This window comes from Rhipicephalus microplus, unplaced genomic scaffold (assembly GCF_043290135.1).
Source record: "Rhipicephalus microplus isolate Deutch F79 unplaced genomic scaffold, USDA_Rmic scaffold_107, whole genome shotgun sequence".
NCBI classification, from domain to species: domain Eukaryota; kingdom Metazoa; phylum Arthropoda; class Arachnida; order Ixodida; family Ixodidae; genus Rhipicephalus; species Rhipicephalus microplus.
Genome location: NW_027464679.1, coordinates 801,327 through 815,000, shown reverse-complemented (window position 1 = coordinate 815,000; position 13,674 = coordinate 801,327). Strand labels below are relative to the sequence as shown.

At 46.8% G+C, this 13,674-nt stretch overlaps 1 protein-coding gene across 1 annotated transcript in view; it reads left to right on the top strand.

The window, feature by feature from the left end:
- The window catches only part of LOC142790451 (transcription factor HES-1-like), a 41,770-nt gene extending 29,483 nt beyond the window's left edge, over nucleotides 1–12,287 (top strand). Inside the window, exons 2-4 of the mRNA XM_075885275.1 lie at nucleotides 7,203–7,298; nucleotides 7,997–8,084; nucleotides 8,325–12,287. Coding sequence (XP_075741390.1) covers nucleotides 7,203–7,298; nucleotides 7,997–8,084; nucleotides 8,325–9,205 — 1,065 coding nt within the window. The 3' untranslated portion in view covers nucleotides 9,206–12,287. The remainder of the gene's footprint in view (nucleotides 1–7,202; nucleotides 7,299–7,996; nucleotides 8,085–8,324) is intronic.
- Nucleotides 12,288–13,674: the final 1,387 nt, after the last annotated feature.

Genomic DNA, 13,674 nt, shown 5'->3' with positions numbered 1-13,674 from the left:
CATGCGCCTGTGGTGGGATGACCACAACTATGACCAACACTCGACCAACAGTGGGGGAATCTGCGGTTAACCTTTCCTTCCTTATGGAGAACCTTGCAGCTATGGCCAACTTGTCGTCTAGATCGTTGAAGATAGTCGTTGCGATGAATCGGACGTGTGATCCGACATCATCTGACGGACCGATTGCTTGGTTGATTTCGTGATTTGCGAGGTGGACGATTTCGAATATATAGAGATGCTACTACTGAATGTAGAGATGCTACTATTGAATATAGAGATATAGGGAGTGGAAATGTCCGAATACTTAGACTTCGAGCACCTTGGTGTTCCTCTATTCTCTTCCTTTCTTGTCCCCTTTCCTAATCCCCCAGTGTAGGGTAGCCAACCGGATGTCTTTCTGGTTAACCTCCCTGCCTTCTCCCTTTTATTGCTTCCTTCCTCTTCTTTTTTCCATCACCACCCAAGCGTCGCAGTAGATGGTCGAACGCGCATATGGTTGTGCCCTGCGTCACTTAGTCGTCGGTTAGGACTCAAGAATGAATGTAACCTCCGCCCACATCCGTCGCTGTGCCACCGAGAAAACTTGCATAAAGGGTCATGCTCGGAAAAATGACTTGACGATCGAGAGTACTCTGTAGCATAGGAAAGCTATAAGCACTATAAGCCATCCCTAAATGATACGTATGTGGCGAAAGCCCTTTATATTTTCTTTTTCTTTTCCTGCCCCGCCGCCCTCCGAAAACTTTCTCCAACTAAAATAGTTTTGCACTGCGTCCGTGACCAGGGAACCATTAACGAAGCTACCCAAGTCGTGTGATGACGTCAGCGTGTTACGCCACGTCATGTAACTGGACGTCATAACGGCGTCACGAATTTCGACGCTGTGTGGTCATCACGTGATCGTGATTTTTCGTATCACTCGTGGTGACGCCCATGGAGGTTTTGGAAACTCCTCGGACGCCGCCGTCGGCCGCGGGACACTTTTCGTGGGTGATGAGACATCCAACTCTTCCGCTGACGATCTAGAGTACGATGGACTTTATAGATGGGAGAACATTTAGCGGTCTCAATATTACATTTACGCGAAGAAAACAACGGAATTTTTGCTTACGTCACATGGGTCACAAGTGGGTCACAGTGGATTGGCAGTCAATGTTTTACGTTACCACAGGTTCCGAACAGTATAACAGTGACTGCTTTATACAGGGTGTCCCGCATAACTTGAGCCAAAAATTTGAAAAAGGAAGACGCTTCAGTGGCGGATTGAACCGAACGCATACTACTCGCACTAGCCTGTAGTTACTCAGGCTATTTTTTAATTCTCCCCACACTAATTAATTTTTAATTACCGCTTTTTTTAATTACGTGTTGGAAAGCCAAAATGTGGACACTAATATGTAGAGCACTTTCAGAAACCACCGACAAAATTGCTTCCTGTACGATACGTCTAGCGCTGTTATTTTTTCCGCGTTGTAAAGAAAGCCATAAAGCAGCACTATAACAGTGCGCTCGCGGTCCATGACACGGCTTCTTTTCACATTTCCCGGGCTTTTTTTTTTTTTACAACGTGGCAAAAAATAACAGCGCGAGAGGTATCGTACATGAAACAATTTAGTGGGTGGTTTCTGAAAGCGCTCTACATCTCAATGTTTATGTCTTGTCTTGTGTTTTCAGCCCATAATTTGAAAAATAGGTGATAAAGAATTATTAATTAATCAGTATGGGTAGAAATGAAAAATAGCCTGAGTACCTACAGGCTAGTGCCAGTAGTATGCGTTTGGTTCAATTCGCCTCCTAAGTGCCTTTCACTCTCAAATTCTTGGCTCAAGTTATGTGGGACACCCTGTATATTCAGGTCAACGGCACAAATCAAATGAAAAAAAAAAAAAAAAGTCACGCTGTGCGTAGTCTTTGTGTCGGGCCACACAGCAGTCGGACCTGACTATTTTACAGAAAACCACAACACCATGCACCTTTTTAGTAAAGGAAAGTTTATTCAGCCATCATATGGCACGGATGACGGACATGGAAAGCTCGACCAGGTGCAGCTTCGTTGTTGAAATCGGTTGTCGATTTCATGAAGGCTCAGTGTTTCTTTAGTTGTGTTTCTTTAAGGTCGTGCAGTACCAAGGAGGATTAAAAAAATTGCTAGAGTGGAAATGATTGCGCAGAAGTGAAGCCGTTCCGCTGGCAAGATGGCGGTTGTGGCGGCCATCTTACTAGGGGCATGATAAAGTATCACCGTTCAGCAATTAAAAACGAAGCGTTTCCCTTGCACGCCCAACGAGTTTAATGTGGGAACTTTTTCGGGCCACATAGTGCTCCAAGTGCGTCTTAAAGTTACTAGTTTCCGTAGTAAGCTTCTAATTGAACGCAAAGTTCTTTGAAGATTCAGTCATCCCTACTTGTTTCTGTGTGTTATTTCGTCGGGAACAACTATCCTTTAATATGGAACTAACGTAGTATTTACATAACGTATCAAAGCCACTTGATCTTTAAGTGGGCATTACCAGAAAATAGCATGTTTCCGCCATCTTGGCAGTGGCAAAAGGTGGCTTCACTTCTGCTGGCAAGGCATTGCAGGAGCTTCCACTCCAGCACTTTTTCTTTAATCCTCCTTGTGCAGCAGCCGTGAACGTTGACCGTGACGTCCGTGACGATGTTTTCACGGCTCATTGACCCGGCGCCGCCGATGGCCGGGCGACGATCGTGGGAACCAAGGGAGCGGGCGCGCCCTATATCGCTTCAATCTCGCATCGCGCGCATATTAACGAACTGGCTGCCCATCGAAGGACTACGTTTCATCTGGGGACCTTAAGAAGGAGGCGATCGCGGCGCCGCTGTGTCGGCGCCGTTATTTATAAACATCTGCTCCGCGCAGGGAGCGAGATAAGGGAAGGAGGACGAGGAACGGCAAGGGCGGCCGATGCACGCTTATAATTGAAGGCCGAGACGTAGTGCTCGTCTATAAAAAAAAAAGGATGGTTCCAACGCTATACACCGTGCTAAGTGATGGAAATCAGTGCTATGTAGAAAAAAAATTGGGCGTAAAGGGTTGGAACAGCTGGGGAGGAGGAGGATACGAAAGACTAAATGGAAAGGATATAGTACGCCTTCTCGAAATATGAACATACCATCGAAACCCTGCGGATCAGTGTGCTACGCGGTTGAGATGTTCTTACTGGAGAGAGTATCACTGTGCCACCGACCCCCCCCCCCCCCCCCCCCAGCTCTTCTTTTCTGCAAGTACACATCACTCTTCTACGGGGAACCTCTCTCCCACTTGGAAATTACCGGTGGGTGCCCAGTGGCACCTGAGTCGAATCCTATGCCTTTCGCATCGGAGGTATGCACTCAATCTACTACCTACGGTGAATGGCTATGGGAAAGAGGAAGGAAGAACAAGAGAGAAGGTAAAAGGTTGACCAGGCTCATGCCTGGTTCGACGATTGCTAACGGAGATACCCTCGCCATTTACTTCGGCTAGCGTCAGGGAGAGGCGTACCTTCCCTGCTGTTTTCTCGTGTACCGAGGGAATGCTCGTTTCGGAATCACCGAGCACCCTAAAGCGCTTTTATTTCGTCTCCTATTTCGCTTTGCCCTGTATTTCCCGCGGTGGCACAACGCCTTGCGTATCGAGTGATGGATCGATGTCACATGCCATGGTCGTTGACTTATACGTGTGAGGCTTTGCGACTCTACGTGCGAAGCTCTTTCGACAAGGGCGCCCTTATTTTCTGCGCGAAATTTCGACTTTCCATGTGCAGCGGTCGTTGTTTGAAATGGTCGAACCCGGTGGCGTTTTCTTTTTCAATTTTGTTTGAAGTTTATTAGCAGTCGAAAACATACAACATTGATTTATCAAGTGGTTGAATGGGAAGGGTGAAAATGCAACTGAATGCCCGACAGAGCACCGACCCCTGCCCTGGCCACAATAATGCACAACGCTCAGTAATTAAGTATACACATATATAAAGCACAAATATGTAAGTGTGATTGCATAGGGACAATATTCTGTGAAAATACAATATCAACAGAAACTCAAAGCGTAATCACATAAATTCAATACATCAAAAAAAAAATTAAGTGCAAATCTAAAGCGAAAAAAAAAGAAAATAGCGAGAAGAAGAAACAATTGAACACTCTTAAAAACGCTCTACAGAGGAAAATAAAACATTTAGGAGTAAAAAAAAAATACGTTGTTATGAACTTCAGTGAAACAAGTGAAAATTTGCAAATAAGGGAACAGGAACATGCTTGCCTTGACAGAGTTGAGACTTGTGTATTACAATTAAGTACATGAGATGCGCAAATTTTATACAAAATTAGAAAGGGAAGCGTCCACTTGCGTTCCAACTCTCGCCCCACTATAGTTTATCCTGCTTCCTTTCCTTCTTCCCTCCACACACACACACACACACACACACACACACACACACACACACACACACACACACACACACACACACACACACACACACATATATATATATATATATATATATATATATATATATATATATATATATATATATATATATATATATATATATAATATATATATATAAGTGAGATCTAACAGACAGTAATGCCAAGGAATGTATAGGGGAAGTTATTAGAACTAATTGAATGTAATTAAGAAGAAAGAAAAGTGGGTAAAAAAATAACCAGCCGTGAGCAGGAATCGAACCTACGACTTTCAAATAACGCGTTCGATGCTCTTATTCGAAGGTCTTATTCGCTATTCGCTATTCTAACGTGGTTAGGAGAAGCCAAAGAAAACCGTACCTCAAATCTCACGGCTGCTCTAGCCGTGGTTTCCGTGTTGGCGTATCCCGAAAGGGCCACACCAGATGAGAGCGCGCCTTTTCGGATTCGCCCGCAGATAGCGCTGCATAGATACTAATTCGGAATGCCTCTTTAGCTTCACGAACCGCCAATGCCTGCTCAGTGCTCGCGCCTTGCAGTTTGCGTTTTTTTTTTTTTGCTGGGAATTAAGCCGCTGCAATACGTGTCGTCTCGTTTGCTCTATTATAAGCACGATGACGGCTGCATACAATGCATGCATTCTGTACGTGTATATGAACCAGAGATTATGCTTACTTAGTGAGTAGCGCGTGAGGGACTGAACAGTTTAGACCTATAGATACGCAGGGAAAAATGATAAAAATCAACTAAGAAAGAAAAAAAAGAAAGAGAACGAACTCCAACCAAGCTGCACGCTCGACTGCTCGAACCGAAAGCAAACGGAACGAGAAAGACGGTGGCCATTTTCAAGGCACTATAGGTATTGCGACGATTATCTGGCTTATAGTGCCAGTCCAACCACTTCGCCAGAGGCAAAAACGTACTTCCACGCGGTGTGGTCGCTCGCCAATCGAGACACAATCTCGTGTTGCGCTCCGTGTATCTCTCAGTTTTTGTATTCATCCGCCGTTCGTCCCCGCCGCTCAAATGCACCCGAAACAGGCTCCGACATTACCTTTTTTCTATCTATTATTGTTTCTCTAAATGGACGCCAGTTTCTGCCGACCTGTTGGCATCTCGCCCAGAAAGCTAAGTTGCTATATATATATATATATATATATATATATATATATATATATATATATATATATATATATATATATATATATATATATATATATATATATATATATATATATATATATATATATTAGTGAACATTTCGCTTTCAGTGTTATTCATTCAATTACCCAAAGGTGTATCTTTTTCTGAATGCGACGAATTATTGGCGTTGCATTGATTGAGCTGATTGAGTAAGGCTGGTTTGGGCAATAATTTGGTATTTTACCTGTTGATGTCCCCACCCGTAGCTTATAGTCGCTATAACGTTCATTGCGCTCTTGAAAACTAGGTCGCAGATTCAGCAGAATTTCCACAACACCAGAATTTCAATGAGGACGAAATGAAAACAACAACAACGACAACAACAACAACAACAACAACAACAACAACAACAACTTACAGGGTCTCTTATGCATATAACTCGGGGACTCGCTCGCTGGATTACGTGCCGACTGGTTGTGCCCTCGCGATCTCCAACGTCAGCGTAGCTCTGGCCGATTGGGCTCGCCCTACGTCATCTACTGAAGCCGACCTTCGACGACAGCGTAGCTCTGACCAACTGGACTTGCTCTACGCCATCTCCTGGCGCCGACAAGAGCTCTCGCAAGTGGTGCCCCGTCCTCGGACTCCTGTGACCGTGTTTCCATCTTTCTGATCTCTCCTATCCCCTCGATATGTCGTTGTTCTCTCGCTTAGCGAATCTCTCTTTCTCTCTCTCGATTCCTTTATTCCTATCCTCTTAATCCCTCCTCACCCCCATCCCTTGTAAGCTACTGTTGAGGTGTCGCTCCCTGAAGCAGACAGTTACGGGGCTCACTTTTCTTTTCCTTTCTTATAACATAAACTCCCCCCCCCCCCCCCCTCTATGCATATACCTCTGATGAAACGAAGGCTAAAGCCATCTTCTTTTTCATCTCATTCGACATATAGATCCTGCCCCGCCTCCCACCGAAGGCTTTTGGCACCTAACGTAGCTTTACACTGCCTCTAAGATCGGGGGCACCTCGCCTGGTTTTTGCACTGCCTCCGTGATCGTCCCTCCTTCGAACAATTTACGATATCACGCGATGACGGCATGACAATATTTCGCGATGACTGACGCCATGATGACGCCATATGGTCATAACGTGATTTTTTTTATCACTCGTGTTGTATCCGACACCGCGGGATGATGGCTGATTCACGTTTGATGTGGCGTCTAGCTGAGCCTTTCGGGGCCTTGAAAAGATACCACTCTTTGTTTTCTCTCCCCACCCCGTTCTCCAGTGCAGGGTTGCCTACCGAGCTTAGCCCTGGTAAACCTCCGTGCCTTTGTCCTTATTCCCTTTCTCACTTAGTTTTAAGAGCGCGTTAGCGAAATTAATGTGGAACCGCCCACTATAATGACGTGCCTCGTGTTCACATCGTGGTTCTGGCACGTATGGAATCCCACAATTCTTTTCTTTTTTTTGCTATTTAATGGTTTCCTGTGTACTGTCTGCCATCCATGACTTGCGTGTGTATGTAATGACATGCACTTACTTATTAAATGAATAAAGTTACTCTCAAGCGTTATTTTGCAAGCACGCACTGCCACGTGAACTAAATGTATTCCTATCAATGCTGTATCGCAGGCCACCAAGCCCATAATGGAAAAACGTCGCCGTGCCAGGATCAACCAGTGCCTGACCGAGCTCAAGGCGCTCATCCTGGACGCGCTCAACAAGGATGTGAGTGTCGCTCCGTTATTCCAGCAGTGCACCTGCTGAGCGTGCGCGTGTCAGTTTGTTAAGGGACCGTTAACTGTTTGTGTTGCTATAGTCGAATACAGCTTATTAGGTCTGTAAATTTCCCGACCCGATGACAATAACGTGCCAGCCAATCACCTAGGTGACCAAGGAAACAGTCGCTCTCATGCACTCGGCCAAGTTCTCCGAAGGTGGTTTGAGCGACCGCGTGGCTAATGACATTAAGCTAGATTGAGCTTCCATTACCGCAAGGCTTTTATGCATCTGATCTTGTGGAGAATATGCTGTGGACCATTATCAGATTATAGTTAGTGAAACATATTTGTCAGACAAGGGGGACTCAATTCGACATTGGGTGATCAGAGATTAGTTGACACATAGTTCAACGTCGAATAAGCTCTGCGTATAGGCAAAATGTATACAGAATAAGACGCGAAAGTCTTCGGTTTCTTGTTCTGCGTATACTGTCTACTTAGCGCTGCTTTCACGACGAACGAACACCAACTATGTACTGCCTTGTTTCTCAATACTCGGTGTCTATTGGTAGTTGCTGGTTTTGCTTGATCATGCCATTGATGCATTTTATCAGGAGAGGGAGTCAGATATTAGTATAGTGTTCGTTTTGAAGAAGTTGGCCGTTTCGCGTGACATGGCTATATCTTCGTCTTGTCCCTGCGCAGCCGTCACGACACTCGAAGCTGGAGAAAGCCGACATCCTGGAGATGACCGTGCGCCATTTACAGAATGTCCAGCGCCACCAACTGGCAGGTCAGTTGCTAAATTAGTGCAACCACAACTCTGTTCGCTCTTTGCCTTGAGTTTGTATCGATCATTGCTGAATCCTACTACTTCGTTGTTGTAGCTAGAATCAGAAACGCTACCTTATGAATTCGCATGCGACAAATGCCTGCAGTCACACCTGTATTATACAGAAGCAGTGACTGCCTTTCAGTGACACTATGACGGAACGCTTTGTGTCTGATCTTCGCATTGCATTCCTCTCCGCAGCCGCCCTGTCCACGGACCCGGTAGTGATGAGCAAGTTCCGCGCCGGCTTTGCCGAGTGCGCCACCGAGGTCAGCCGTTACGTGACGCGGCTCGAAGGTGTTGAACCGTCATTGCGCCAGCGACTAGTCGGCCACCTGACGACGTGCGTGAACGGCCTTAACGGCGCCTCGGCGGGTGGACCCGCGTCGCCCCTGGGAGGCGTCTCACCGGGTCTGCTAATCTCGCCGCTCAGCGTCCAGATCCCCAACCTGGGAGACCTCCATGGCGTCGCACCCTCCGGGCCGCTCGCCGCGGTCGGAGCCGGCGGAGCTCCCGGGCGCCTTCAGCTGGGTGGTCTTCCGCTCATCCCCAGCCGGCTGCCCAACGGTGACTTGGCGTTCGTCTTGCCGACCGTCGCGGCGGCTACTTCTGGCGGCGGTGGTAGCAGCGCTGCCGCATCGTCGAACAGCGCCGCTGCTGTGGGACCTGGTGGACTTCCACCGTCCTGGGGTCCCCCGACGCCGACGAACACGTCGACGCCGACGTCGCCGCACCCTCCTCGGTCCCCGAGTCCCGCGAGCAGTTTCGGCGGCAGTCCGCTGTGCAGCCCCATGGGCAGCGATGTCGGCAGCGAGGACGCCTCCTCGTGCGACGCCCAGTCGATGCTGCAGAGGTCGCCCTCTTGCTTCTCGCCGCCGCCCTCGGCGTCCCTCGACGACCTGGCTGCGATGCATCGTCCCCCATTCTTCCGCGACGTCATCCTGCGAGGTCTTGAGGTCACCGCTGCGGCGACGCAGTGCCAGGACGAGATTCAACAGTCACGGGAACATCTGCATCACGGGGAGCAGGAAGACGACGAAAATAGCGGAGCCGGTGACGACAGCGTCTGGAGGCCCTGGTAGTCGTGGGAAGTGCCCCCCTCCCCCCTCCTTTTTTTTGTACAGAACTATGTTGCTGTTTGTGCCGAAATAACATTGCGTTTGTTGAAGATGAGTTTTCTGGGATAGTTTGTAGAGTGCAACATCGACGCCATCGTTGGGCAAGAATTTGAGCAGTGGTTGGAGGAACTACTTGGAAGATACTTATCCATTGGACGCAAAATGACCGATGCAGAAACGAGCAGCAAGACTCAAATTGAGGTGGAATCATCCAGTCTTGTGATTCGAATTGTGTTATCTATCCCGCTGCATCAAAACCATTGACCTTTCGGTGAAAAACCGCCTTTTTCATTTTCCCGTGTTGTCGTTGGTCGTTATGTTATGGTTATCCTCGAGACAGGGACAACCACTGTTGAAAGAACGAACGTCTCTAAGACCAGGTAACGCTTCGCGATTCATACGCCAAGGGCACGGCACATGCGCCATGGCATCGTGAAGAAAAATGTCTCACTGTCACGATCGTGGCCTCCTTTTGTTTGATATGGTTCCGACTGCACATGTTGTAAAGCACTGCTTGTTTCTTGTTGCACGACTCGATCTCATCACAGCAACTATTTTTTTTTATCGCGATGCTATTTTTTGTACAAGTTGCTGTTACAAGTGGAGTACGATATATGTTTCCGTTTATACATGAAATATGCTGCGGCAACCACCACAGTGTGCCTTATGCTGTACATACGTCTATTGAATTGCGCGAGCCTCGACGCTCGCTATTTTTTTTTCGTTTGTGTGTTTCCTCGAATCTCACTGCACCTTTTCTATCGTTGACGTCATGTCTTCCTCTGTTAGACGCGATATGCATTTCGAACAACAGTGCCTTCGTGACGTGCGATATATCCCGGTTTTCGCCAGCTGTTTTCGTGAAATGGAGAAGTCTTGAATGTACAATCCTTCTTCAGTATTTCCTGAGCCATCGTGCAGGAGCTGTTCCTGATGGGCGGGGCTTCCGAAGCAGCACTCGCGCCGTCCTTATTTGGCGGAAAAAAGTGTAATTTCCAAATGATGACCTCCAAGATCGAAAGGGACGCTTGCCGATCTTGGAGTTCATGCTTTTATACGATCCGAGCTCATGAAATATAATAAGGCGCATCTGGGTGGCACTTCCAGCAACCTAGCTTATTACTACTTACGAGTAATGACATAACCACGAGTTACTCCATAATTGCGTTAACGAGCTGCACTCTTGCAGCCGGTGATCTGAGAGAGGAAGGTACAATTATGATTGACTTTTTGTTCGAGAAAATGCTGGGCGGCTCTTCATGCGCAGCTAAATGTCAGTGTTGATAGTGTCTTTACCAAATAAATGGGTGCTCGGCACGCTCGTTAATTATGTACAGTTTTAAGAAGTATGTTGCTTGTATCTTCAATTGTTGTTTCCCTCTAACTAGTAGAACGTAAATGAAAACGGGACAATAAAGAGAAATGTTATACGTTAAGGTTTATGAAAGTATTAAATTTGCGGAATCAAAGGATTCCGTGAGGGGAGTGATTAAACACTAGATACTCCATATCAAAACTTACTTCAGTACATTTCTACGACGTTGCACGTTACGTCGCGCCTCCTGCGGCATATTTACGAATAATAAAAATATTCTAGCTTCTCGTTCCGAGCCAAAATGCTATCAATGCGAAGATACCTGAAAAACAGTTACGTCACGCTGAAGTTACAGAGTTGCGGAATGGACACTGCAATCAATCAACTTTCGTCATGATTTTGTTCAGCAGGTGTCTCTGTGCGGGGGAACCGACCGAAACGCATCTACGGCGTTGAAAGAATACTTCAGTAGTACTCGCTGTAGCCCACTCTTCCTTTTTATTGTCTCTGTTAAGTGCCCTTCGTTAATGGTGATTCTAGCATTTGATCTCACCTCACAGTGATTTGTTGTGGTGCAGTGAACGTTGACAAAACTAAAGGTCATGAAATGGCTTTTGTATTCCAGACAACGAGTTAAAGAAAAATCTGTATTTTGCTAGATTCAGGTTACCACATTGTTGATGAATGTTAAAGGTCCCCTAAACCACCTAGAGGTCGATATTAAGTTGTGGTGGGGAAGTTGTGCACGAGTGTACCACGACTACGGGAGCCGCGAGAAGTTTTTCAGACGCTTTTGTTGTCGAAACATAGCGATCACTCCTTTTGCTCTTTCCTTCGCTACTCTTTGTTGGTACCCTCTCCCAAAGCCGCCCTGCCTTCTAGCCGAGCGCCCCTCCCAATATCACGCGGAATTCCGTCATCGCCGGCGCGCTCATCGAAACACCGTCTACTTCCGGTGGCCGAGGCTTCCCTCCGTATACTTCCCTCCGTCTACTTCCCTCCGTCTACTTCCCTCCGTCAACTGGGTGCTTGTTGGCGAACCGCTGCTACCGTGGCGGCCCGTGCAAATACGACGATAGTTATAGCGCGAGAACAGAACGACGACACAGAGACAAGACCCCGTGTTACGGGCAGCAGTGGCTTATTCGCAAGTAGGCGCGCGTACTCACGCCGAACAACAAGTAGCGCGGACAGTTGATTGCAGACCAACCGGAAGTCGTAGGCTCTTGCTCGACCAATCACAGCATCAATGCGTCGCGCGTCAGAGATTCAAGTCTTCTTCGTCACGCGGAGACCCGAAAGTCCCGGAGAGGAGGAGAGATTGTTTCTTGGAAGTTGCGGCGCGCCGGCGGCTTGTATAGCGCTACCGCGTGTGGAATTGTTGATCGCGAGTGCATTCTGCACACGATGTGTGTTTTTACTTGAGATATTTGAAAAAAATATATATATATTGGAGGTGGTTTAGGGGCCCTTCAATTATTGACTCTGATGCATGTTGCGAAACGTACAAAGTGTACATACAATTACCTCACCCTTTTCAGCCTGCCGGCCAATGTTCGGCAGCTTGTTACGTGTGCCGCGTACGCTGTCTTCCACTTTGCCAGTTGACTGTTCTGTACAGAAGCACGTGCCTTCGTCTCAATGCCTTGATCTCGAGAACTTGTATTATGAAATATACTACTGTCTTATTTTGCTCAAGTGCCAATAAAAATAAAGTATTTTTTTTCGACACGAACTGTGATTTCACTTTGTCACACCCCATTTACGACGCGCATTGTGACCGACTGTCTGCGAGAGCTTGAACTTTACGTAATTTGATGCCAACGATCTGGAGACCAAAGGTAAAGCAAGGGAAGTAATAGCACAGAAAATATTGCAGTGCATTTTACAGAAATTAATCGTAATAACGTAAATAATTTCCTAATTAGAGCACAGTAAGTCTTTTCGTATTTCTTCACAAACCGAATTGAACGTCCCACTCTCATTGCGATAGTCGTCTGCTGGTAGCGAGCATTGCTAAATCATTAAAAAAAATACCTCGCAATTCGTACCAAAAAGCCCCGCGTCCAACGTCTCGTTAAATACGGTACTACACTCAACAAAACGATTGTTCGCAGCAAAATATTTAAACCAGACGCGATACAAGGAAACTGCAGGCAACAAAAATGTTTAATTCACCGTTAGCCCAGTGGTCTCTTCCTTGCCAGCGGTGCACGGAAATGTCAAAAAAGTAAGTCGGGCCTCCAAATGACGTCGTGTTGCACAGGGATACCTGCATGTCCGGCAAAGGTTGCGAAAAGCGGCGGCTGCATTTCCGATAGAGGCAGAAATGTTGTAGCCCGTGTGCTCAGATTTGGGTGCACGTTAAAGAGCCCCTGGTGGTCTAAATTTCCGGAGCCCTCCACTACGGCGTCTCTCATAATTATATAGTGGTTTTGGGACGTTAAACCCCACATATCAATCAATCAGGGTTGCGAAAAGCTTCAATGTATAGCTTACGCCTAAAAACAGCGATGGTCTAGCGTTGGGCACGAGCAGTTATGCAAGGTATAATTCGCAGGCGCATGCAGCAGCAGCTTTGTGGCAGTGTGAGATAAGGATTTATTGCGCTTTATCGCGTACTGGACGACGTGACAATACCCACGCCACTTGTATGATCATACAAGAACTACTCAACAGACCTGAAGAACCATAGGCGACATTTGAGATATCGTCTCCCTGGATAAGAACACAAGTGCGCATCCGAGATGTAACGAATATTTGATTCCATTGCTCTACAGTCGTAGAGAACGGGCGGCATGAGTAGGTCGGCGCACGTGAACAGGATTGGTAACAATATGACATAACCGGAAATGCGAGAATGAGCATGCTATTGTATGCAATCAACTGCTGATCGTGTAAGAATGTCGAACGATATATGCATAAGACCTCAAGTTGGTCGAAGCTGCAGTCATCAGACACTCTGTATGCCGTAGAAATATTGTTCGAGAGATTCCGATATGGAAACAGGTGAAAGCTATGAGGACATATACTCTGTTTCAAACATCAAGTGCTGCTCTGTGGAAGTTATAGCGAGTCTTCCTGCAGTAAAGGCGTGTTGGCACCAAGAAATAGTCCA